The 27,390-nt window shown below is 40.1% G+C and overlaps 1 protein-coding gene across 1 annotated transcript in view; it reads right to left on the bottom strand.

Moving 5' to 3' along the window:
• BMP2K (BMP2 inducible kinase) overlaps positions 1–27,390 on the bottom strand; it is a 130,484-nt gene that overhangs the window by 18,851 nt on the left and 84,243 nt on the right. Inside the window, exons 14-15 of the mRNA XM_019534306.1 lie at positions 20,895–21,052; positions 13,146–13,259 (exon numbers count right to left, since the gene is read on the bottom strand). Of these exons, the coding sequence (XP_019389851.1) occupies positions 13,146–13,259; positions 20,895–21,052 (272 nt within the window). The remainder of the gene's footprint in view (positions 1–13,145; positions 13,260–20,894; positions 21,053–27,390) is intronic.

Genomic DNA, 27,390 nt, shown 5'->3' with positions numbered 1-27,390 from the left:
TAGTCCTCCCTGGTGATGACCCCTTCTTTCCATTGGGTGTAAGCCTCCTTTTTAGCACGGAGACATTCCCGGATGCTTTCGGTGAGCCACGGAGGCTTGTGTGCTCTCCTTTGATCCTCATTGGGATTACCTTCCTTTGGGCTTGGAGGATCATCTCCTTAAGAAGCGACCACTCTCCTTGGACACCTGGCTCTCAATGGTCTCAAGTTGCAACAAGGGAAGTTTAGGTTAAATATTAGAAAGAATGTTCTCACTAGGAGGGTAGTAAAACACTGGAAGAGGTTACCCAGAGAGGTAGTGGAAGCTCCATCCTTGGAGGTTTTTAAGACTCGGCTAGACAGTCTTGGCTGAAATGATCTAGTTGGGGATGGTCCTGCTTTGAGCAGGGGGCTGGATGAAATGACCTGCTGAGGTCCCTCGCAACCTTCATTTTCTATGATTCTATTACTCTTTGCTTGCTGCCAGAAACAGCTACAGGTTAGAATTTAGCGACAAGGCTTTTTGGTTTTGTATGGACACCAACCTTTACCACCTGTCAACCAATAAAGAAAGCAAAGCAGGTAGTGTGCGACAAGAGCATGCTAATAGATAGAGATCCTCAAGGTGGTAAGGTAAGATCAAACAATGTACACTGTTGATAAGAGTCAAGTAATGCTACCAGCACAAATTGGCATACAAACTTTGCTGCATCATTTTAACCTGGGGCCCAGAAAGTACTGTAATTCCCTTTGAGGAATAAGTGCTCCCTTTGAAGAATCTGCCCTAGATCACTGCTAAGCACCTGCTGCTTGCATGGCTACCAAGTCTTAATTTCTCAAATGTTTCAGTCCAAACAATAGAAGAATCAAGTATGTCCAATATAACGATCTTTTAGCTTGCTTATGACCTTATGTATCAAGCTGAAAAAAGTTAATCAAGGAAATGAGCTTTCAGGAAGGAAGGCAAAGTCAGGATCCAGTTAATTTTTTTCCATTTAGAATCACCATGCTGAAATGGAAACCTCACAGACATCAGTCTGCCAAGACAGAGAACTTGAAACAAGGGCCAAGGCTGGGCACAGACTACATGCAACAGACCTTAAGGAATCTAAGGCTTAAAACTGTATCAGGATCCTGAACTAATTACTTCATAGGGCAGGGAAGTCATGGGGTGGAACCTGGACAAGTAAAAGAGGAACCTCACTAAATGTGTCCAGCAGGCACTCCCATCATAGGGCCAGATACACAAAAGCAGCAAGGTATGTTTGGGGTAGAGGAACACAAAAGCTCAGATCCAAAAAAGGAAGACTCAGAGAAGAGGACTTTATCCCTGACACGATGACAGCTGCCCTTGTTCAGAAAGGTGTGTTGGGAGGGGAGGGGAGAATTGGAAATTTCAGCCCCTACAGCCAAGGTGGTGCTGGAACGGAAGAGTAAAGAAATCCCCTTGTGAGGGAGGGAGCAAAGCACTGTTCGCAGTATTATCCTTTGTTTCCTGTATATTTCCTGGATCATCATCGCTACACCACCACAGCTATTTACAACTCTATCTTGTGCTTCCCATCTTTTTCGATTGTGACTGCAAAATAGTTACAATATACAAAAGTCCTTTTCCTGTTGCTGGCGGGGGGGAGGGGGGGCAAGATCACATGGTTTCCAAACAAGCTGAGTAAAAACGTATCAATCAGATACGAGTCAATTGTTTTTCTCTATCTGTATTTTATTTCTGTGCCAACAGCCATACTTTGAAAATCTCTGATAACAGCTCAATACTTTCTATTGTGATAGAATATCCTCTGTTACAGAGTGAAGACATACATAATAGCTTGGATTTTACAGGTTTAGGTAGAAAGCGTTAGGTTCAAAGCCTTGGCAAATTAGCTACTGCAGCAACCCAAAGAACTTGTATAAAAGAACATACTGATCTTATTCCAAGCTCCTATTTCAAACTTCTTTTAAAAAAAGAAAAAAAGCAAAAAAAAAAAAGCAGAAGCTGTTTGTAGAACTGGAGGAAACTGAAGCCAGGTAGGCTGGGAAAAGTGTAATGTCTATAAGTGACTGGAAACAAATCTATACCCATAAACAGAAGTTCAGCACACACAGACTGGTTTAAAAATGGTGGAACCTAGTCTAATGTTTGCCTTCTTCCCCCCTGAACAAAGCAGGACTATGTGTAGTTTGCTGCCAATCCAAACTATGCCCCTTACAGAAAACTGTGCAACTTAAATCAATTCTACCTTGGGCTTTCTGAATGTCACTGCCTAGACTAAAGTTCATTCTTTGTTTACCTTTGGCCCAAGTCTAACAAGAAATTCTGAAACGCAGTCTCTGTGATGAAACTTGAAAGGAGAGAATACAGGAGGAAGAAAAAGTATGTGTTTCCTTAATCCTATTTAAGATCTTCTGTAATACAATTTTATATCAGCATTCTGTTATCAATTAAACATGTTAGATATGAAGAACAAGAGATCAAGTTTAGAGTTTCAAAAGCAAATTTGATCATCCCCAGGAAAACAGCTCTAGGTGAAGTGTGATTAGATAAATGTTTTACAATTTTCATCCAAATAAACTACTCTGTAATTAAATACGCCCACCAACTGAAATTTTAGAATGATATTCAGAGTTTATGATATTTTTTCACTAGAACTGCTAAAAGATTGTTGAACTGCATGATCATTTCCCCTTTGTAAATCTGGATGCAACTATTATCAATATATACTATAATGAACTCTGGATATTGTTAAGTTTGTTCTAAACTTTTAGCTCCAATTTTAAAAATAAGCCCTTTGGGACAAAAATCCCACATAAGAAAATATACTGCTTTTATGGCTTGATTGCTTCTAGATCTTAAAGGAAAAAATAAGTCTTCTTACCTCACCTTCCTCATGCTACTTGGAAGAGCTCGAGAAGTCGCTTGTAAAATTTATTTAATGACTAAGCAACTTATTTAAGGCAAACAATCAGTCCTAGTAATAGAAGCAGGTATTAAACCTTCGTTACATTTCTCTGTGTGCACAGGTAAAAGTGAAAACTCTCTCTTGGAGGATGTATAATAAAAGATGCCCAGGAGCATTAGTGCAGTATTTTTTTTATTCATATCCTGAAAAATGTTCTGACATACTCCATATTGAAAAAAGGGATTGATAAGAATCACACAAAATAATTCATCCAAACGGGACTCCCCCCCATAATTTGAGCAAAAATAATAATAATCACATTTTGCTTCATATGTTTTACCTCTAGTTTTGCAGTTACAAAATTAACAGATAGAACTTCTGGAGCAATTAAACTTTTGCAATAGCTGAGAATACAGATAGGAGCTAGGTATGTTCAGCTTGTGGAAAAGGCACTTAGGAGGGGACATGACAGTAGTCTTCAAATTCTTGAAGGGCTGCCAAACAGAAGATGGAAAACACCTCTTCTCTCCTGCTGCAGAGAGGAGGATGCAGACCAATGGCTTGAAGTTACAGCAAAATAAATTTAGATTGGATATCCAAAGAAACTTCTTCACTGTTAGAATAGTGGGGCAGTGGAATATAGTGCCTAGAGAAGTTGTAGACTGGGGGTGGGCAAAATATGGCCTGTGGGCCAAATCCAGTCCACTAAGGGATTTTATCCAGCCCACAGCAGGTCCCTTGGTTCTGCCTGGCCTAGCCACATCCCCATCCTGTCTGCCTGGTGGAGTGCATCGTGGCTTTGCCCCGGTTCCCCTGCTTTACCTGTGGCAGATTAGGGTCTTATGCAGAGTTGAGATTATGGTTGTGTGATGATTTGGATAGGGATGATCCTGCCTCAGGCAAGGGGGCTGGACTAGATGACCTCTCAGGGTCCCTTCCAGCCCTACTTCCTTGACTCTCTGATATATCATGAGCCTGGTTTTCTTCCCACTTTTACGTGTTTTATGCCATTGTTTTTTCCACCAACTCCAGTGGCATTACTTATTCAAACCAGAGTAAAGAAGACAAACAGGCTCCTTTTTGGATATAGGAAGAGAAAGCCCACAAGACATCATGGATTATCAGTCTCCTGAGGAGGAAGTTGGCAGAAGAAATAAGTCAATTACATTTTTACTGATATGCAAAAATATACAAATAACTATGAAAAAAATCCCTGGATATACTGTATAAACGCTTTACTATTTATTTTAGAACATTAGTGTATTATACAACTAGTTCTTATTAGTCCTTTTAGTTGAAACACAGGCAGGGCAGGGTGGCCCATAAGAGACTAAATGGTTCAGAGAGGCATGAGCTTTTGTAAGCAACAACTACTTTGTCAGATACTATGTATAGGTACAATATAGGACAAGAAATTCTGAATTCCTAAATTTCTATATAAAGAGTGCTTTTCCACATCCTCCACCCCTTCCCCCCAAAATATGCATGAATAGTTTTGAGTATGGATAGGAACAAATTATACCTTGTTGAATGGGAAAGGAGGAAGACTTAGTGTGGGTCAGCTGTTCTGAAGTAACTGTTGCATGTGTCTGCTTCTTTCTTGTAGTAAGTGAAAGCTAAAATGGGACAGCTTGCTGCTGAACAAAACAGAGCTAGGTTACTACAGTTTAGCACTTGTGGGATGGGAGTGACTACATAAAATAATTACCATAAAGCTGACATGATAAAGGGGGAGGGAAAATTAACTCAATGTAATTTGTTCAGCTGTGCATATCTCTAATTTTTTATATATAAAGAACCAAATTACTGCATTCTGTAATGAAAAAAATGAATAGAAAAGTTAATTTCTTTAGTGAGTGGAAGCAAAGAAGTTATTGCGACAGCTTAATATTGGTAAGGTCTCTTGAGACTATGCGCAATTCTGAAGTCCTCAACAGGACAGTGAACAGTGAATGTCGGGTGTTTATGGTAGCAGACATCTAGTTCTCACTTTCATTTATTCCCTGAAGAGTGGACTTTTTATATGTTTACAAAGAGGAGACTTTATTACTCATCTGACTTATCTCCTTGAATTTTAGGAAAGAACCCAGATCTTATCTTACAGTGCAAAATTACAGCACAATAATGCAGAAATTAATAGCTACTGCTCAGAACACGTCCTTATATAGAACACAGCATGTAGGAGAGGTCTAGCCTGCAGTCCATTCACAATTGCTTGAGCTAACTTACATGACTTATTTGATCATGCTATACAAATCTCAAACATGCTTCTTGGGAACTGTCCTTATTCCCATAACATTAATAAAATTCTTATTTATTTCAGGGCTAAAGCCCTACTTATAACATTCATGAGCCTTAAAATAAACCCTAGCATGTAAGAATAAATATAAAAAAGCTCCAATGTAAATAGAGGTTCATTCACATTATCAAAGTTCACTTTTTCTGCTAAAGAAAATGACAATAACTTTATTTTTAACCCACATTCAACCTCCCCATTACTCCAAAGTTACTAAAATAAATCTAAACTTAATTTCCAAAGAATGTTATAATCAAAATAAATGCCCAAAGGGAAAATATGCTCATTGTTATTTAATAAATTCTTAATACTGCTGTCAAAATGCACTTTCAAAATTAAATATTAATCTTCTCAACCTGTAAACTGCTGGAAGACATTTTCAATTATATATTTATAAATAAGCTAAAGAAATGTGGAGTAACATCTGTTCAGAATGGACTGCTCAGATTACTATACTTCTAATCAGGTTTGCATCTTGTAGAAGACAATTGTTCACTCAAATGCAAGGCAGGTGGAACATCTTTAATCATATAAGAAGATCCCAATCTTCAAGGAAATTTTCTGTTCAGATGTTCTCTCTCTAGACATCCGATTATAAGAGGATGAATGGCTTGCAACAACTGTAGTAATTACATGCCTTCTGCTGGCTCATCATGTTAGGGGCTGACGGAGGTGGAGGAAAGGAGTGGGGCATAAGGGCTTTAAGCTTTCTTTGAATTGGTAACATACTGCCGCCATCATTTCAGAGTAATTTGCCACATGTCAGGCCCAAGGATTACTGGCATGTTTCAAATAAATCTGCACAATTTCTTGGACAACAGGCAGAGCAGCAGCTGCTAAATACTGAAATGGATTTATATAGCTTGCTGCTCCTATTATCAAGACAAACAAAACTTGGAAATCAAAACATCTCTCCCCAATATTTATTTATTAGCTTGTATTTTTTTTTGTCTTAAACACATACTGACCTATAAAACTTTAAATTTATTATGATGCCACTGGCAAGTTTTCATGCTACATGACAAGAAACTTGCCACTATAAAGCATCTGTGATGTACACATTATGTGATTCTCATTTATTGATACACTTTAGCAAAGGGAATGAAATAAACTTTTATAGCATCATACTGACTCTTGAGGTACATAGTTTTATAAAACCCTATAGGTCCCCGCTCCAAAAGGAAGAAAGAAAAAAAAGGAAAGAATGAAAAATAACAACACAGAAGAACAGTGTGCAATGTTGTCTTAGACCTACAATTTGCCTTAAGACTGAAACTTTGTTTGACACCTACAATTACAGAAATTATTGCTGCCTTACTTTCTTATTAAAAGCAAAAACAGTAAAGTTAATAGATGTGAACTACAACTAATTGTGAGGTGGGGATTCATTTAAAATACTAACAAAAATTGGCTGCATCATACAACTCAAGAGTACCAATGTGCATTTTGCATGCCCTTGGAGAACTGTGGAATCAAGGCATTTGATATTTTAGCATTACATAGTAAACTATTTTATGCAGGCTTGTCCCAGTGATTCTACTTCACAATGTATAATATTTCTTTGTAAACCATATTCACAAGTGCCAAACCACAATACGCAGAACACTGGTAACATACGACTTTCTTGAAAGAAGCATACCAAAAGCCTTAAAAGAAAGAAATCTGGTCTCCAGTGAACATTCATTACAGGCACTGCACCATGGCAGAGCATACCATAAAAACAAAAGTCACTTTGCTGACCACTATACAGAGTACTAGCAACTATTCAAGTATAGTCATTTTCTTTATTATGTACTTGTGTAGAAGGACAAAGCATTTTCATCCTACTCACAGCTGGCTGCTCTGTGCTAAGTCTCAACTTCAGCTTGTGCCAAATCACACAGCTCAACTACTATGACAAACACAGGAAGCTGCATGTCAACCAGCAGAGTCCCTCTAATCCAAGAGACACAGTGCCAAAGGGACCGTTAGGAGCTCCTGCAAAACCTGCACTTGCAAAGGGCACAAAGATTAAAGGCTCCCACAGCAAGTTACAAGAACAGAAGCTCCCACTGCATACTCCCTGTCTCGGGTCCTGCAGGCTTGGGAGCCAAGATGCAAAGGAAATTCCCTCCTGTCTGTGGAAGGAAGACAGAAGTAGGAGTGGTCAGACAAATCTGATTACAGAATTAGGGAGAATACCCCCTGACCACAGCAGAGCAACCAGACAGTTATGGTATGTGTTTCTTGCTAGCAAAGGGAACCACAGTTCAGATTACCAGGCCGTGTTGGAATTCAGGGTCTTAGCTTGGGATGGGGCTGGACAAAGCTGAGGCATGATACCCAGGGTGGATCCAGAGGATGTGCACTGGCATGGCTGCACCCCCTTTCTTACCATGGAATGGGAGTACCAGCCTGGGACTTTAAGTTGCAAAGAAGGTAAGAATTCCACTCCTTCCCTACACCTTCTGTGCTCAGAGGCACATCCCCTTCCCCTCTCATGCCCCCACCTGCTGCTACCAGTGCCCCCATTATCCCTAGTGCAAGGGAAGCTTGACCATCCCACTCCAGCCATACTCCGGAGAGGCTGGGCTCAACTCTGGACAGCAGAAGCAGCTGCAGCAGGTGAATGGAACACGGAGAGGGAAAGGGACCAGGGAGGAACCCACCTGCCAACTGCTGCAGTCCCAGGCTGAACCCACCCCCACAGAGCCCACCTGGAACAGGACAGGAGCTCCCATTGCCCCAGGGCAACAAGGACATCAGAACTGGCAGGTGGGGGAGGGAGAAAGAAGAGGGGCAGGAATATGTTGGTAAGCATGGAAAGGAAGGGGGCAGGGGGGTAGAATTCTTACCTTCATCAGGACTTAAATGTTAATCCCTGGTTGCTGCTCCCATAGCAGAATCTGGCCACACAGGCAGGAGGGGAAGAGGCTGCGAGCACAGAGGCTGGGAGCCACTACCTCTACAGTGCTGGTCACTGGTTCTGCACCCCACCCACCCTTTGTAAAATCCTGGATCCACCCCAACAGCTTTAAAGGAGAGGTCATCCCATAATGCTTATTACGCTGAATTCACCTTCCACCTAAGACTCCCCCCACCACCTTATAACTTCATTCAGAGTCCCCACACCTTTCCCATACACCCTGCTGGTTAACCCACCACTCTAATTTTGGAAGGGAGGAAGGAAGTTGCTTTTTTTTTAAATGAAACAAAACTGCATTCAACCCATACTCAAGAAAACTCCCAAAAAGAGTTACCAGAAACTTTGACTTTATCAAATTTTAAAAGTCAAGCCTTAAAATGTTATTTGGCAGTATAAGAAAATGATAATTTGTCATAAACATTATTTTTCCTGGAAGTTGAATAGGATTAATTAAATTATGCTTTCCTTCCCTTTCCCCCTACCCCCTCCAGGAAGTTCTACAACCTGATATTTAAACAGCACATTGTAATTAGAGTTGAGAAATTCTTTATAAAAATGTTTTTAATCACAAAACATTGATTTGTTTAATCTTTTCAAACGAAGTGTTTCACTCAATTTTGTTAGGAAGGTTTCTTGGGTCCACAGTTAAGTTTTTGGTCAAAATGACTGTGTGTGAATGAGCAAGGCAAGGTTCTTTGAGTAGATGTGATATCTTTTATTAGACAAACTGAGTGAGAATGACCAAGACAGACATCTCAGACTGGCGAAAACTGACCAATTAAAAAATTGTCAGATTCAAGTCAGAGACTTAAACTTAGGCTTCCCATAGCAAAACTGAGTACCTGCACCACTCTTATCAACTGTTTGGGATGCTCCTTGTTTTTTCTAAAAGGCCTTTCTTTTGTTTAACACTAAGATTTTTCTGTGAGAGACTTCTTGTTTTCTGGCAACTCAAACATTTATTTCAGGCTTTCTTTGCCTATTTTTCTTTTATTGCACATCTAGAAATGCATATGCACAGCAGGTCCTAAAATAAATATGCACCAAAAAAAGAGAAAAAAAATAGTCTGTAGTACTTCAAATATTACTTTTTGAGAGGGGGCAGCGTAAACTAAAAGTCTGATAAGTTGCTACTTTTGTATAAATATAACAATACGATTTTTATTTTTATACATATCACACAGGGATCTTTAAAACCATATACAAAAGTCTAAAAGGTTAAGACAACGTTTACTTCAAGACTTAAGTTTCTGCTGTTCCGTAAGCAGATCAAAAACATGCAATCTATTGCACTCAAGAGTTTTCTGTTAATTTCCTGTTCTCAAAGGCAAAAAAGGGCCTCTTTCATCTAGTTGGAAGGTCCTCCTTGCCTGTGACATGCCATAACTACTGGATTGAAGTGCCTATGCCCATCCACAATGAAGGGCACAAGAGCTGGTCACTCTTGGGAGTCCACAGTATTTTTTCTAGTCATAACGTGGATCATTCAAGCATAGTACCAAACTGTCAAAGCATTTACCCGCCACTGGCCATAAAATTCCCCTCAGGATAATTGCAAGCACCCACTACCATGTACTGAACATGGCATTACTGCAGCATTTCTTATACTAATAGCTCCCAAGCTCTTTGTAGACTATGAATAGCATATAGAGAATTGGCTAGTCAGGTGGTGCTGTCCATTTGTTCCCATCTCCTGCTCTGCATTAGGCAACTAAAAGATACACAAAATAAGTATTTTCCTAATATGTCACGTCCATGTAACCAACTGTTGTAGCTACCAAAGGACTATTAGATTATCATCACAACAGGAAGAAAATGAAGTAGTCCCTGTAACAGAACTCTGATACAGTTCAGGCAGCAAAAAACATGGGATTCGAAGGCCTACACCTCATTCCAAAAGAAAGACAAAAATCAACATTCCAATTAATAAAGAACTACACAGCAGAAAAAACTTCCAAGGAAATGGCAAAGTCTAATCAAACCTGAAGTCTTGAAATTATACAACCTCTATTAATTTGGATTGCTAGAGTTGCAAGACAAGGACACAACCACTATTAGGCTTTGCATGACTTGAAGGCATATACAGGGACATCTAGGTAATAGCTGGTAAACATAAATTACAGTGCAGGTACTTCTACTTCTGACTAAAAACTAAAACATCTGACCAAATCAAGAAAGCAATCTCAGCACTTAGATGAAATATATATTCCTTTTTCAGGTTTTTTTTTCCTCCCTCAAGCTTTATATGTAATGTAGAAAAGCAAAACTAACACTCTTGGTTCAGAGATGATACCCTTTTATTAAACCAACTAAAAAATTGCAAAAAAGTACATCTTTCTTTGCAAGCTTTCAGGCACACTCTGAAACAAAAGTTTTACAGTTTTGTATTTCTTTTTGTCTCAGACCAACACAACTACCAAATACACATCTGAAACATGGAAGATGCCAAATGTTAGCCAATTTTGGAATTACAAACCTCACTGCTAAACAAGAAAGAAAACATTCTACACCTCCCTGCCCTTCTGCCATCTGACACCAGCAGGGAAGAAAAACTGCTTTATCTGCATATCAAAGAACAATTTACGCAAAGGAACTCTCATGGACCCAGAGGCATAGACTTCTACCTTCAGCTTCCTCTGTGCAAAATGAAGTTTATTTTTTCTACCTACGGAGACTTTTACCACCTTTAATTTTCCCTAAGCCTGAAGAAGAGTGCATGTGTCCAAAAGCTTGCAAAGAAAGATAATTTTTTTGTGATATCTTACTTTGTCTAATAAAAGGTATCATTCTCTGAACCAAGAGTTTTAGAGTTTTGCATTTCTTCTAGTCTCAGACCAACACGGCTACCGAATACATCCCTGAAATATGTAATGTAGATGTACTTTATTCCTCAAACAGACACCGAACTTTCTTATTATTGCAAGGAGTGTAACACCATTATTAGGTGAACCAAGTACCATAAACAGCAGAAATTTATGCATGGAAACATTCATAATTATTACTAAAACCATTTACTGGAAATTAAAAGGATTAATAAAAAAGTTTTTTGGCCAAACCTCTTACAGAGTTGTACAAAACTGTACCAGACATCTTACAAAGGATGTTAGATAGGCTCCAACTGTCTTTCAAATCTACACCAAGAATTTAGGAGTAAAAGTGATTACCAGCTTCTAAAGAAAAATGTATTTTCAGTCTTTTGTATTTACTAAATAGCACTAATTTATAACTAGTTCATAATGTTTCTTTCCTTGAAGAAAGAAAGCCAATTAATCCATATTCCACAACTGTGATAATGTGCCAATGAAAAAGCTACTGAAGTGCTATGTCCTGAAGCTCTCTCAACACTCCATCCAAACAGTTGTACTTAGCGTTAGAATTTCTACTATGAATACCTATCAAATATTTTCCAAAAATACCCTCTTATTTTCCTTCACCCTCAATTAACCAAGGATATTTTTTGTTTTAAGGAAGCCAGCCTTTTAAAAAGGGTTTGAGAATGGTTAAAAAAAGGATTGGAGTTAGCTTTACCCCTACACCAAAACTTCCTTCATTTTCCTGAATCCAAGGTTATCTAACATCCAAAAATGGAAATGTGATTGTATTCATTATATAACTTAATAAAACCACCCAATTTCATAGTTATATGGCTCAACAGGCTGAGAAGCAATTAAAATATCCTAAATTCTCTCAGTAAAAGATGCTTTTAGTATTAAGGATAGGAAAATAAATTATGTTGAATCAAGATAAGTTAACCTGGTGGCCACTGCTCTAAGTAGAACCATTTTTCCACCTTTATTTTGATTAATGAAGCCTTTATTACAAAGCAAGCCAGCTTCTTTGTAGATACTACAACAAAATTAATTGTAGAGTCTCTAGTTTTTTGGAGAACAAAGATCTTAGGAGAAGCTTGGTAGAACTCAGGAAGAATTCTAAACTGTCTTTAGAGCAGGATGACAGAAAGTAATTTAGCCATTTTTGAGTTAATAGGATTAAAAGGAACAAATCAAGAGAAGGTCATATGGTAAGCAGTACTAGTTTAGGAAGCCTATATGACAAGTCAATATAGACAGGGAAGAGAAGGCCTATTAACACAGTCTAGCTCTTACTTAAGTTCTTACTTAAGTGTAAGAATAAAAACACAATGAAAATGCTGTTCTGCTAACAACTGACCACACAGGGTCAAAAAGTATAAGTGTTAGGTTTCAGCAGACAATGCTCAGGAATGCAAAGTAAGGGAAGAAAAGGAAACGTGGGTAGCACAAGAGGCACATCTAAAGGTGATTTAAGGCATGAAGATGGACAGCAAAAAAAAATATCTTAGCACATGGGAGAAAATTAAAGTATGGATTGTAAGCGGAATTACTTCAAGAACATTTTTACCTCAACATATGCACACTAGAGTGGCTTCAAGTTATGCCTACTTATTTTTTACTTATCAGCTCCAAAAGAACAACAAACAGAAGCTTTTTCAAAGTAATGAAAGATACCTAGACACCTATTCTGTCATCTCCTTCAAAACAGCCAATAAATTTTTATGTCAATTCATTAAGAAGCAGAAAGAACATTTTCAGACCCCTGAGTTTAGTGATGGTGGTTAGAATATTGTAACTTCTATTAAAAACAAAATTGTCTGTCGTGGATTTTTTATTATATCCATACTAAAAGTTAAACTCTGTATCAGTCTGATGCTGAAACAGAAGATTCTAACAGCATAGAAAACATTCAAACAAAGGTGGCTGGTAGAAAGAGAGAGAAAATAGTAGTACTCATATGACCTAAATTTAGTCTGTTAAAAAAAAACCCTGACCTCCAAATGTTACCAAATAACTTCAGTTACATTAATCTAACATATTAACATTCAAAATCTGTGTATGCATCAAAGTATCAGAAATTGGGTGATAGATTAGGTTTGAACTAATGGCACTCAAGGTAACATTAGGAAAGAAAACATCTTCTAGTCGATCTTCAGCCACAAGGCTGTGGATTTGTCCTTCTAGGCCATTTAACCACACAAGCTTCCTTGACAGATATAAAAATAAAGAGGTAGTGATGGCGCAGTTTTAACTTGCCTGGGTGAGAAATGAAAGGTACAGAACCAAAGGGATCTTCTGGAGGATTGCTCTGTGGAGCAGAATATGGCTCCACATTCTTATCTGAGGATGCTCTCCTGTCCACGAGCCTATCTGTAAAAATAAATGGAACAGAACAAAAAATAAAATAAAATAAAAATGGCAGGTCTTATGCCAATTTTTAGATATTTAATATTTCTGAAAAAACTCCTCTTTGAGTCCTGGCAACTACCCCATTTTAAAAGGGCCTCACCATATAAATATGGTACCCTCAGCCAACTCAAAATAGCATGTGGTTGTTAATGGAAAAAAAACCCAACAAAAATATAGCTATTCTACGTACTCCAAGCAGCACGTGTGCCTTGCGATAGGGACTCATTCTTTTCTGTTTGGATTTTCGTATCAAGTCTATCACAATGATTTCTAAACACACTAAAGTTATCCACCAGCATTTATTTTTTGCAATCAAAATAAAGAGTTTCTTTAAAACATGGTAAGCTAAGGTAAACATATTCAACTAGAACCAGGGAAGCAATAACATTCATAATCCCACCAACATCCCTTTACATTACAGTACCGTACAGTGATTGCAACAGCCATTTTTAAGCGGCATAAAAACAAACAAGTTTAGTTTTATATTGAATGCAGTTTATTCCCTAGTATTCTAGACTGCTCAGACCAAGCTAAACATTGTATTCAATAATACAAAAAAAACCCAGTGAAACAAGAAACATGGAACACCAATTTATAATGGTTACTTATGTTCCAAGGGTTGAGACTGGGAAGTACTCCGAATAATTGGAATTCTGTCAGCAGATTTAGGCTAAACATTGTGCACTATGCTCAAGAGTCCTGGAATCACTTTAAAGTAACTACCCCAGTAGGTGTCATCACACTACTCTTAAAAGCTGAGCCTTCTGCGAGTATAAAAAGCCTCTATTCTCAGTTGCCCAACTTCCCCTCTCTACATGACTAAAACCTAATACCCCTAAAGGAAAAGGGCAGGTGCACAAGAACCTGTTTAAAAGAACTCAGGTTAATAGCTTTTTGTTTTTGTGTTTGTTTGTTTTTTGTTGTTGTTGTTGGGGGGGTTTTGGGGGGGGGCTCCCCCCTCAAACTGACTTTGCGACTTTCCAGTGCAGATTAACCAGTAGTTGTGATACCCAAAATAAGCACTGAATTGGTCAGACTGTGTGATTTCAAAAAATGATATCATATGGCTTCATAATCCTGAGAATGGTGCCGACTGAAATATAGCAACCTCCAGTTAAAAGCCTTAAAATATGAAGCTGAATAAAACCAAGACAAAAACGTGGCTAGAAGCTTGGGATATTTATATTCTCCTCCTGACAAATTTCCATTCATCAGACTTGCATATCTGAGTAGCGTGGCTGTGCTGATAGGTTCATCTCTTACAGCAGTAGTCAGAATCTTCCATGTGGATTTCTGTTGTTTGGAAAAAAGATAGGATGGGCAACAGCACTGAATGTCAGACAAGAAGTCAAGGGAGGTAACTGAAGCATAACACACACACTCTGCTTACGGTCTATTTTACTTGATCACCTAACCACAAGGTCTGGCAAAACACCACCTTAAATGGGAACCTAACTTGTATGTATGCCCATTTATCAGACTGTATGAAAAGTCTCACTAGCTCTTCATTATTGCAAATCCCAAGAGTGAGTCACTGAAGTTTTTATGTAAAAACCTTAGTTTAAGTTTTAAAAAGTGGCATTGCACAAAGGCCCAGAAACAGGCACCGTCAAATTAACGCACAATTTATAGTGAAGGGGTAGGTATTCTGTTTTCTCCCACTCCAAATAGCTGCTCACTATTGCACTGGATGCACATGAGCGCCAGGTTGAGGATTTTGAAGAGTTAAGAGTATTCTTTAGCACGTGCTACAATTTTAGCTGGCTTTCATTACCTGTTCAGCTCTTAACATTTTGCCTTCTGACCTATGATGAGTAGCCTCAACCACCTTTTGATTGATGCATTGTTCCTATCTTCACAATTGATCACTAAATACTCTTCATAGGTACAACACCTTATATGATCTATAAACCCTATTCCTGCTTAAAATCCTTCCTAAAAAAGTTCCACTTAAACTAAAGACCATTTTGGAATGGCTGCTGAAAAGTATTTTTTTTTATCCTTTCTTTGTTGCTTGTCGCATCTTAGCCTGTAAGCTCTCAAGAGCCGAGATGGACTCTTAAGGCCTCATTATACAAATGTCAGTAAAATCCCTGCAAGGAAGAAAAGGGAGAAAATTTTAGGACCCATCTCCCCTTGATTTCTGCTTCCAGAAAAATGAAAACAGGCTGCTTTTTGTGTTGAGATTCTGGACAATAAGCTGGGGGGAGGGGGAGGTTAAGAGACTTGGGAAGTGTTGGCATAATTACCCCAAACTCTTCCTAGGGCCTGCCGGGTCCCCAGCTACGCAATGGTTGCACACACATGCCGGCAAGTTTGACTTGCTGGAAGTTAACTCCTGTGGAATACCTATATCTTTTGAAGAATAAAAGGGGGTTCATTTGCCAGAACACAAAGACTAAGAAATTGTTCTCGATAAATATAAACTGTGACTTTTAAAATGAGATTAAACTATTTTCTCACTAGGAGGACCACTTGCACCATGGACTAGTTTGTCTCCAAATGTCAAAGAGAGACACAATCCAACCACCATTTGTGCCTGTATCATCTTTGTTGACAACAAACTCAGAAGAGAAACTCTTTAACCAAATTTGAACAGTTGAGTGGAAGTTTGCTTTGTTATGTAGATTCCATCTGAGAATCTGGCCTCTGGGAAAAATAAAAATCCTAAGTATTTCGATATGACGTTTAAGGAGGGGAGGGGAAAGCTTTTCACATTATTTATCAAGCAAAAAGCCTTTGAAAACATACAAGGAAAAAAGGTGAAATTATAGGGGACGAGAGAGAAATGGTTTCCTTTAGACTAGTTCCTGAAAGAGTCCAGTTTTTGAGCTCTGTGGTAACTTTAGCTCTGATTCAAAAGACACAGACATTTTCAGTGTAATATGTGAGAGTGCCTTCTCTGTCCCCAAGTGTGTCTTCGGAGATTCTAATTTGGTGCACAGACTGAAAGGCAGTTGCTATCCTAAATAGCAAAGAGGAAACTTTTTGCCAAAAAGCCTACCTGAATATATGTGAACATCCCGATGCTGTTTTCTAACCACAAAAGACTGAGTATGCTAAAGAGTCAAAAAGCATCCCTAGGTTTTAGGTCTGATAATTCATAGACAGCCCTGATATATCAGTGTCTTCCTCAGCATAACTTCTGAGAGCAAAAATAACTGTTTAGGAAATATTTTTCGTTACCCTTATTGACAACAGATTATGAACACAGTTTACATCATTTCTGCTTGCTTCTGTAAACAGATTAACTATAGAAGAAACCTTATGTTGTACACATGGGCTAAGTATAGACAGTCAGAAAGTCCAATGCTGAATCAATTCAGTCTTTGCAGGTTTGTCTAAGCTGCATACATTGAACCGATAACCAAGTGAACAGACATTCACTTTTGATACTGGAAATATAGCCACATGCCTGTAGTGCCCGGGCCAGAGCTGGGGGCGAGGAGAGCGCTAGAGCATGCTTCCTTGCTCGGCTGAAGCAGACAGCGTGGGCCAAAGCTAGCCCACTCACCTTGCAAGTGGAGCTTACAGGGGAGGTGCAAAGCATCCTGGGATGTTGGGAAACCATGAGTGAACCTGAATCTGGGGGAGATCTGGGACAGAAGTTGAATAAAGTGATTTAACCTAAATCAGTTAAGTCTGACACTGCATCCATCCAGGTTTATCTTAAACTGGTTTTGGCCATTTTGAAAGCAGTTTACGTACACTGAACTACTGCTGTGTTACAGATTTGAACCAGTTTCCGATCACTTATACCAGTTTGTGTATAATTTCTGTCCCTAGCCATGAAGACACTTTCAAAGTGAAGTGGTTTGGCAGATGCTCAGAAAGCATCAATTAGCAGGCCTTCTCATCTGATGTGACCTCTTAGCTTGGTGAAGCAGTTCTTGCTGACATGGTTTCCTTTGAATTATCAAACTATTATTAAATCAAATCAATAATGTTAGAGAGGACCAGGGAGAAAGCAGCCAAAGTCCCATTGTGACTCAAGTTTATCAAATTTCCTCATCACTGATGCTGCAGAAGTACGTACGTTGAACTCTTCACAAGCTCAGTAGGACATTCAATATGTTGGTCAAGGTTCTCTTTCACAAGATGTGCTAGAAATGAAGTTTGCACAAGTTTTCTTAAGAGTATTAATTAATAAGGCAACTGAGACTGCTGTCACTTATTAGCCCTTCACCAAAAGTGACAGGTCTTTAAAGAAACAAATAACCTCCTTTCTACAACTGAATAATCAATATTTTTAAAGGGTTGAGATCTTCATTCAATTTCTTCTATTATTTTCACAATGATAAAGACATGTTCAACAATTCAGATATTTTACACAGCATAATATTGAAATTGCATCAATTCCTCTCTCCAATGGGCATGGAAAGCAAAATTTTAAATCACAGCAAAAGTAATTTTAGTTTTCTTATGCATAGTGATTATATAGTTTAACCAGTTTATGCATTAAATGGTAATAGTGACATTAGGATGGAGATGTAGATCAGCTGCATATAAAATTACAGCCTAAAAGTTTGGACTTCTTAGACCCTTGAGAGAAAACCTAGAAGACTGTATTATGGTAAACACAACAGCTCTTTACATTTTTTTAATTCATGTTTATAAATTAAGATGCAACAATACAAATTGACCTTTTAAAGTTCAAATACTGCCTATTATACCAAGCCAGTGAAAACAAAGCAAATGAAAAAAGTTACAGAAGAGTACACACACACACACACACACACACACACAGAGCTGTATCATATCATTGTCTTGATTTGATGGCATAAAACCTAGCAATTTACTTCTCTAAACTCTCATTCTTCAAAACTTCCTCCGGATATGAGTGAGAGAGAGAGGGGAAAGCGAGCATGCCAGGTAACAAACTAAGCTTTCTTCTGCAAAACTGCTGATCTTATTAGAAGAGTAACAATATTTTTGATTATATCTGAGAATATTCAGAAACACTCTGCATTGGCAAAACTTTAAAGGAAAAAACGATCATTTTCAATGCGTCATACAATAACAAGCAGAAATACAAATAAATCATCTCAGCAGGATTTAAGATTGTACATTACCACTACACAAAAGTTATCCCTGGGCAAGTCACATAGCATGTCCATAAATGGAGATATTACCAATTTTACAAGAGGTTTTTTTATACTTGTACTCAGAAGCATTACTTTTCTGAACAGGTGCAGTGCTATATAAAAGTATTACACCTTGAATAAGTGGAGCTCTGAGACTGCATTAAATTTACATCATTATTAAAAATGCTAGTGGGTTTACTCCTCATATCACGAGCCTCTGGAACAAACTGTAAAGTAACTTTAGAGACTGCCAGGGCAGACTCAAGGAATATTACTGTGCTTTTTAAAATGTAAACAGTTATTTTAGCAGCATATACAACAAAAAATAGGTAAAAGAAAAAACAGATGCTCTTCACTGCCTAACTAAGCAACTGCAATTTACAAGTTTTTGCTCCAATACTTATTTTTTCTCCAAGAAGATAAGCTGCCTGTAATAAAACAGCAGAATGAATAAGAAACAAAGGGAAGCAAATGGCACATAACATGTAAAAATCTAAGTTGTGCTGTGCTGTTCTATAAACTTCCCTACATATTTCCTCTGATTTAGAAGAAATGCTTCCAACTACCACACTCCAAGAAACCCATTCACACTGTTATACAATTCAAGGGCAAGTGATTAAATATAGTGAACATAATATTAAGAGGAGCCACTAATAAAAATAATTCTGCATTTTTTCATGTTAATTGCCTTTTGGTGCCATCTTGTTTATAAACTAGGATTGCCCTATCCCAACATCACAAGAGCCACTTTATACAGAAACCTTACTAAAACTATTTTTATATTCTCCTTGGTCTTACATTAGGAATACTAATAGAGAGATGACTACACATCTCTCTACAGAGAAAAATTTTAGAATTTCCATTTTGCTGGAATTTTATAACACTATTGCACTATATAAGTGAATGCTTTCTGATGTTTAGGTTTGATTTTGTTTCTCCTAAGAATTAGCCAACACTGTTAATTGTCCCCCTTCTCTTTTGTGAACTTAATAAAACTGAAATATGGCAAGGATAGCCAACAATTCTGAGCAAGAACAAATACTGAATGACACCTTATACGTTGGTCATAAAATCACTTCAATTTTCTATGCTGTTTGGTATGTTTTGCTCTAACTTACATCCGCTGGAAACACATGGCTCAGCAAAACCAAATGCAGGTTACTATTCATCAAGGTCACTTACCCCATAATTGTGGTCAGCAATGTGGTTTAGAGTTATGAGAACGAAGTGTTATGCTAACCTTTTTTTCCCCCCAAACATACTACAGATTACAGAATATTTCTTTTCCTAATCTTCTAAAGCTCCTTTTGAGGAATCATACTTGACGTTTTAAAACAACTGCTGGAACAAGTTCAAAACCCTAGCTTTTAAAGAACAGATATTTATTTTCAACAAGAACAATTTTAATCAAACTCCCCCCCACCCCTACTCCCCCACAACACAAGCAAGGCCAGCTGTTTTGTGTTACTGGAGATGCTCTGTTTATACAATGTTACTTTTGCATTTTACAAAAATGGCACAAATGTACTATCCATGGGCAATAGCAATACGATAAACATTCAGGAACCACAATTTACTTTAAACTAACGTCCTGAACACACAGTTCTTGAATATTCTTTTCTGCAGATAACTTATTGGCCAGCCATATTCCCACAGGGAGCTTGCAAAGTCCTAAAATTAAGCTAGTAGAAAAGCTTAACTGGAAAAAAAGTTCCCCCACCCAAGCTACTTGATATTAAAATAATTTTGCCTCAAATTTACTACTGAAAAATCTGAATCTAGCAATCAAGGCATTATATGTTTTATCTTTGATGTTACTGTCGTATCTTACAAACGCAGGCTGTAGGTCACATAAAAAAGGTTAATCTAACAAAAATTTGTCACAGTAGAAAGGACTATTTGATGAACACAAAGTGATTAAAGAGAACAAGTAATTGCAAGTAAAAACATTGAGATATCCAAATTCAAGAAAAATTTTATTCAACTATTGCCATGTCAGAACAATAAAGCAGCCCTTACATGTAGCCACTCATCAAAAGGACATTACAAAACATTAACATAATGTAATAGACCAATTTTTCTTTCAGGCATTTTCAAAGGGCACCTTGGACCCACATAGTCTTCTACTATAGTGTGCAAGAAAAGAACTGCAAATGGAATAATGCAAGCAGCTATATTGTGTGTCCCCCATTTATCTGAACACCATGCCTCTGCTGTTAAGATTCTTAACAATCAAGGTAACACAAGCAGTATTTTAGGAGTTAAGATATTGCCATTTTCTTCAGTATTTGAGTCAATAACTACTAATGCTAGACAGCGAATTTCCATTGCACACAACAATTTCATAATGGAAAGAAAAGTGAGAAGGCGGACCTAGCTCTGCCCTCAAATGCTCAGAAAGAATTTTCTGTACAAGAGACTGTGTGGTCCTGAAAAAGGACAGTCTTTGGCACTGCTAACTACAGAGCCCTTATTTATTCTGATGCGAAATAAGCCTTCAAGCGTCCCTTACTTGATCTCAGAAGGTCAAATTCTCTGTCCAGCAGCTCCTCCTCTGTGAGCTTAGAGAAATTATCTTCTCCAAATGGGTTCCAACCTGACATATCAGGTGGGTTATTGATGTTCTGCTTTGGGTAACTGGAAACTGCCTCTGCATCAGGAATGGCTGACCTGCAAAGTCAATTTTGGAAGCCAAATATGAAAAACATTAAAACTTATATCTATGGGATATAGTACTATAAACATCTGCACTTAATCATTTCAGCAACCTCTAAATATAATGTATATACTCAATATGAATACAATATAACAGCTTAAGCATGAGACCATTTAACAGTGGCTTAAATTTTTATTCTACTTTAATTCTTTTAAATGCAAACTAGCCAACTGCCCGTTAAGAATGATGGGGTGGGGGAAGCGGGCAGGGATAGAGCCCCGTGCCCCTCCTGCTACTTAGGGGAGGAGAAGCAGCAGGCCCGGCCCAACCCAGCAGTGGGACGGGAGGAGCAGGCTTAGGGCCAACGCGAGGCAGGGGAGGTGGGGGAGGAGTGGGCCCAGGCCCGAGGCAGAGGCAGCCTGCTCCTCCCCTCCCCATCCCCGCACTGCTGCCCCGTCAGCCAGGCCTGCTGCTCCCCTCCACTGCCATGGCAGGCTGGCTTCTCTCCCCACTTGGACTCACTCCTCTTCCTCCTCCCACTCCCTCCCCACACATCTGGCCCAGGCCCACTGCTCCCCTCCCCCCCCACCTCAGCATGCCAGCTCCTCCCCCAACCGCCACCGCATTGGCCCTGCAGGCAGTGATAATGGAAGGGGGGACAAGCAGGCCAAGGCTAGCATGAGTGGCCTCGCCCTCCCACCCCCTCCACTTCATCATCGCAACCTGCATGGAGCAGGGCAGGGGGGACGAGGCTAGCACTGCCGCTGCCTCCAGGGAGCACATCGGAGCAGGCAAAGCCAGCTGCGCTGGCCCTCCACCCCCCCCACTGTCCCTTGTGTTCCCCCCCCCACATCTTGCAGCGCTCCGCCACCTCCTGGCTGAATGCTTCTTCCTTGCACTCTGATTGGCTGCTCATCAGTGAATCAATCAGAACATGAATAAAGCATTACAGACAGACAGACAGACAAAGGCTTTTATAATATTAGAATGTTTTGCAACTTTTACATCTGCATTTCTCCTTTTATTCTATTGAGCATAGACAAACTGGAAAAAATGATTCATAAAAAGAAGAAAAAAGAAGTGTTGTAATCTTCACTCATTTCTGAGTAATGTTTAGCGGAGGATTAAATATTTAGTTTCTAACTTAAAAAAAGAAATATAGAAATATTTAAACAAGCCAAAATGTATTCCCCTATCTTGCTGCTTTTTCTTGAAGGCGATATACAGAGATGAGGTGCTTTTTGGCCCTTGGTTGATGAGGTGAAACTATTGTATTTAGCATACTACTACTGTTTTTAAGAGTATTAATGTTAAATGTGTGTTAAGAAATTAAAGAACAGACCAGGGTCAACCACCTTTTTGTTCTTTCACCAACCAGAATCCCTCATGACTACAGACTGCGAGTGGGCAATTATTTGGGCCCAAAAGCCACTTAGGGAGGAGTTTTGGTGAGCTATCACAGACTGGGTCAGCACCACCCCACCAGGCTGGGTAAGCATCCTCCCCCCAGCCCTGCCCCAGGCCCCAGCTCTGTGCTGTCACCGCCAACCAATCCTGGGGGCTCTAAGGAGACCAGCCTTGGACAGCAGGATGCACAGCCAGAGATGGGATAGGGCCACAGGCGGGAAGGGATCGGTGCGTGGCAGTGCTGTGGCTCCATCCCATCCACATGCCCCATTTGCACAGGTCCCAGCCCGGTGTCCATGGAGACCTCACCCAACCACTCTATCTGGTGCCCCCAGCAGCCAATGTAAGGCAGACAGGCTGAGGTGCCCAGGCAGGAGGAGCTGGAAGGAGCCACCATTGCCAGAGCTGCCAGGAAGCAAGTCTAGCCACTGCACCACCCTAGCCCCACTGTGCACCTGAGGAAGGTGGGATCAGCCACACATGCAGACAAAGCTGCGGCACCTGCTGCAGGACAGACAAAATCCGTTGGTGGCCTAGATCCAGCCAACGGGCCATATTTTCCCCACCCCTGCTATAAAACAGAGTGCCAAAAATGCTTACAACCTCAGCTTGTAAAATGATGGCTTGCCAGGGTGGATGGCGGGGGAACTACAAGGGGCTTGCTCCTTGTTGTGGCAGTGCACCACCAGCCCTCTCCAAGGTGTGCATGCAAAGTAAAATGCCTTCATGTGCCACACGCTGGCACAGCTTCCAGGGGTTGCCTACCCCTGGACTATAGTATACATATGAACAACAGATCTCAAAGAACACCAGTTAGTACAAATTAAGCATAACATTATTTTTGGGCCTGTCCACATGTATTCCACATTTAGTAATTCCAAAGTAGTAACATCATGCTAGGAGGTGGATAATTTTGATTTAATTTTTCTTTTCTTTGTGGTTTTTTTTTGTTTTTGTTTTTTTTAGCCAAACAAGGATTGAAGATCCACTTTGCTTAAGGGAACATAGCTCCAGAGGCACAGCACAATGTTTCATGAGGGTATGAGCAGTACTCCGTGTGGCAGCTCTGCAAATTTCAGAAATGGGTACATCGCTAAAGGAAACCATGGATACAGTCTGAACTTTGGTAGAGTGAACTTTTGTCTCAGATAAATCAGGCTTATTTACTTGTACATTCAGTAATCCATCTGGACAGCATCTAGGTAAAAACTGTTTTACCTTTTTACTCTGTTGGCTATGTAGAAGAGACCCTAAGAGGCTTGATTCAATGTAAATGAAAAAGATAGCACACGAAGGACGTCTAAAACATGTACTTTTCCCCCCAAACCTCACATTAACGATTCTAAAATTACAGAAAGGTGAATATATTCAGAAACCTTAGAAAGGAATCTCAGATGAATCCCAAGAGAAACCTTATCACATGAAAATAAGCATATGATGAACTTACTATTAAAGTTTGAATTCTTCCTTCTTGCCAAGCAAAAATAACGGCCACCAAAAAGTTTATATGGAAAAATGATCCAATACTCATGAGACAAATAGTTCAAGTACAGTCCCAATAGTCTCACTAAGTGCATTAAAGTATCATGAGGTAAGCATCAGGTTCTCTAAATCTGAAACCCACACTTTAAATCTTTAAACACCTGGAGACTGTAGAGTGCAATAATATTGTACATTTTTTAAATTTGTGACTAATTTCTAAACCAACTTCTATGGAGTCCAGAGAACTTTAAATGACAGAATATAATAAAAAAAAAAAACCATAATTCTTCTAGAAAAGGATACGTTGCATACTGTGACCAGACCAATGATTTTTTTTTCCATTTGGTATTGTAAATATAAGGTTTTGTAGAGTGCTTATAATTATTAAAAGAAATATTCTGTAGAAAAATTCCTGCACAACAAGAAAGCAACAAGCATCTAATCCCTAAAGCAGACACACCCAACCTACAGCACGTGTGCCAAAAGCTGCATGGGCAGCCTCTGTGTGGCACACAGCACAGCAAGGAGAGAGCAGGGAAACACAGCAGTAGGGCTATGCAAAGCTTCAGTCCCCAATTCAATTCGGTGGAGATTCAGCCCAATTCAGTGACCGAATTTCCAAATCCCTATCAAATCAGAGGAACCTTTAATCCAGGGGCAGGCAATTATTTCGGGTGGAGGGCCACTTACTGAGTTTTGGCAAGCCATCAAGGGCCACATGACAGCCAGCCAGGGGCAGATAAATATTAATTTTCCAAATTTCTTAGGAGCTCCATGGGCTGGATAGCATGGCCTGGCAGGCCCCATTTGGCCCACACACCACATTTTGCCCACCCCTGCTTTAATCTCTCTGAATCAACTCAGAACCCTCCAAATCAATTTGGAGAGATTCGGACAGATTTAGCAATTTGGATGTAGATACAGCTTTAACTGTTTTTTCTACATAACTCTAGGTAGCAGGGGCTCTGAATGCTGTGATGGTGGGGTGAATGAAGCGTTCCACAGAAGCACGGGGGGCTCCCCAGTGCGTTCGGCAGCAGACCCGGAGGTAGACCAGAAGCACTTCCAATCCACTTCCTTGTCCACCAGGGAGTGTGCAGGGACCTCCCATCTTGGCAACTGGTACCTCCTGGGTTGGAGGGGGCACCCGGGGTCCCACCATGGCTGATCACCAAGCTGGGGATCGCGTTGGTCTAAGGAACAGACAGGCAAGGTTCTCTGAGCAGATGTGATATCTTTTATTAGACCAACTGAATAGTTGGAGAAATATATCTTGACAAGCTTTTGGGTTTAAAAACCCATTGTCAGCCTGAGAAAGCACCTGCAGTTGGTGTGTGCACACGTGCTCTTCCCAGATGGAACAAACAGTAAAGAAGCCAGAGGCTGGTATGCAGGCAAGAAAGCCAGTCAGTAAAAATGTACATTGAGGCATCATGGGGTGAGAGACAGGCTGTCGAGTGGGGGGAAAATCAGATGTCAAGCAGGTTATAGTGTCATAAATCCAATGTCTATATTGAGTCCGTAAGTTTTTGTATCAAGGAGTCTGATGAAATGAAGCTCATAGACTCGTCTGTGAAAAGTGTTTTGTAAATTCAAACAATCACCAAACCTTGCTAACCTCATCACCAGAAGCAAACTTCCTACAGCCCAAAACACACTGAATGGATCCAGACCATGCCACAACAAGAAATGCAAAACCTGCCAACGTATCTCCAGTACCCCTACAATTATTACACCCCACAGCAGAAATATCACTATTCCTAGATCTTACACCCACACCTCCAGAAACATTATATATCTCATCCAGTGCACCAAATGCCCAGATGGAAAATGTGTAAGAGAGACCAAAGAACAACTGCGCACCAGAACGAATGCACACTGGAAATCTATTAGAGACAAGAACACCCAATTACCAGTGGAGGCACATTTCTCACAAGAAAAGCGCTCTCTCCAATCTCTGTCCTAATCCTCAAAGGGAACTTACAAAACACTTTTAACAGCCTATGAACTTCACTTCATTAGCTTCCTCAATACAAAAACTCATGGACTCAATGTAGACATTGGATTTATGATAGGTACCTCTCCACTTCTGCCTGCTACATTCCCCCCCGCACCAAGTCTGTCTCATGCCCTGACACCTCAATTTACATTTTCACCAACTGGCTTTCTTGCATGCATACCAGGATGCATTACTCTGGCTTCTTTACTATTCATTCCATCCAGGAAGAGCACACACACTAACTGTAGATGCTTCTTCAGCCCAATGAAGGGTTTTTAAACCCAAAAGCTTGCTAAGATACATTTCTCCAGCTATTGAGTTGGTCTAAAAAAAGATATCAGATTGACCCAAAGAACCATGTCTGTGTTAAGTCAGAGTGGGATGAATACAACAGGGATGGTAGCCTGCAACAGGTCGCCTTCCTGGTGCTGGTTAGATCTCGGCCTGCCCACCTGTTTCTGGGCCAACTGTCCTGATGGAAAACCAATTCAGATGTTACCCAGATGGGAGACTATCCATTTAGGCCCCTGATGTCTATGGGTGACATCTCTTCTGCAGCTCCGTATCTCCCCTACACAGTGGCCCATGCCTCGCAGATAGTATCCTTCACCCCCTCCAGCTGTGGTCCCCTCTCTGGGGCCTTTGGCTCCCCCTAAGGCCCTGGCCCCACCTTCAGGCCAGTCAGAATCTTAAGCCTCTTGCTCTGGGTATTCCTCCTGGTGGGACCCTGGCTCTTCGACCTCCACTTTGGGTTCTGGCTCCAGCACAGACCAGTCGAGGGTACCCCAGGTCAGATCTGAGTCACCTGCCTGTTCTCCCCCTCACAACTACACTGCAACCAGTAAGTCTCAGGCCTCCAAGATCTTACAGGTCTGGGATTTCACCAGCCAGGACTGCGCATGTGCAATGACTGGAGGTTATGTTACCTCTCAGCTCCATGTTCTTGGGGAACCATGACACAGGACACAGACTGTCTGACTCACAAAGACTCACCCCCCTCCCCCAACCTAAACAGAAAATCTGAAGCAGAGACTGCAGTAAATTCTGGGATCAGCGAAGCAGGGGAGCACTGCATGATGGGAAGCTGTGTTCCAAATCCTAATTGACCCTTACACCCAGCTCAGCATTTATCAGACCAGTTCTAATCTGGATTTACAAAGGTCCTTCTCCCCTGCCCACACACACACACACACACACACACACACACACACACACAACTCTAAGCAAAAGTAAGTTTATTGGGCATCTCGAGCCGTACATTCCCCAGTCCCACTATGAGAGGCCAACGTAAACTTAATTGACTAAAACTCGGTTGCCGGGTTAGGGAATGCTGAGGCAACAGACCGAGTCAGAGGGGGTATGGGCAACATTTGAACAATGGTACAGGGTTCATCACAGCATCCAGCCCTGACCACAAGTGTTGTCATACTTTTCCCGAGACGACTGGTGGAAGTCATCTCCACA

The sequence above is a fragment of the Crocodylus porosus genome, unplaced genomic scaffold (genome assembly GCF_001723895.1).
Source record: "Crocodylus porosus isolate Cpor-Errol unplaced genomic scaffold, CroPor_comp1, whole genome shotgun sequence".
Classification (NCBI taxonomy): Eukaryota; Metazoa; Chordata; order Crocodylia; family Crocodylidae; genus Crocodylus; species Crocodylus porosus.
The sequence above is the reverse complement of the archived record's forward strand: the minus strand, read 5'-3'. Positions and strand labels throughout refer to the sequence as shown.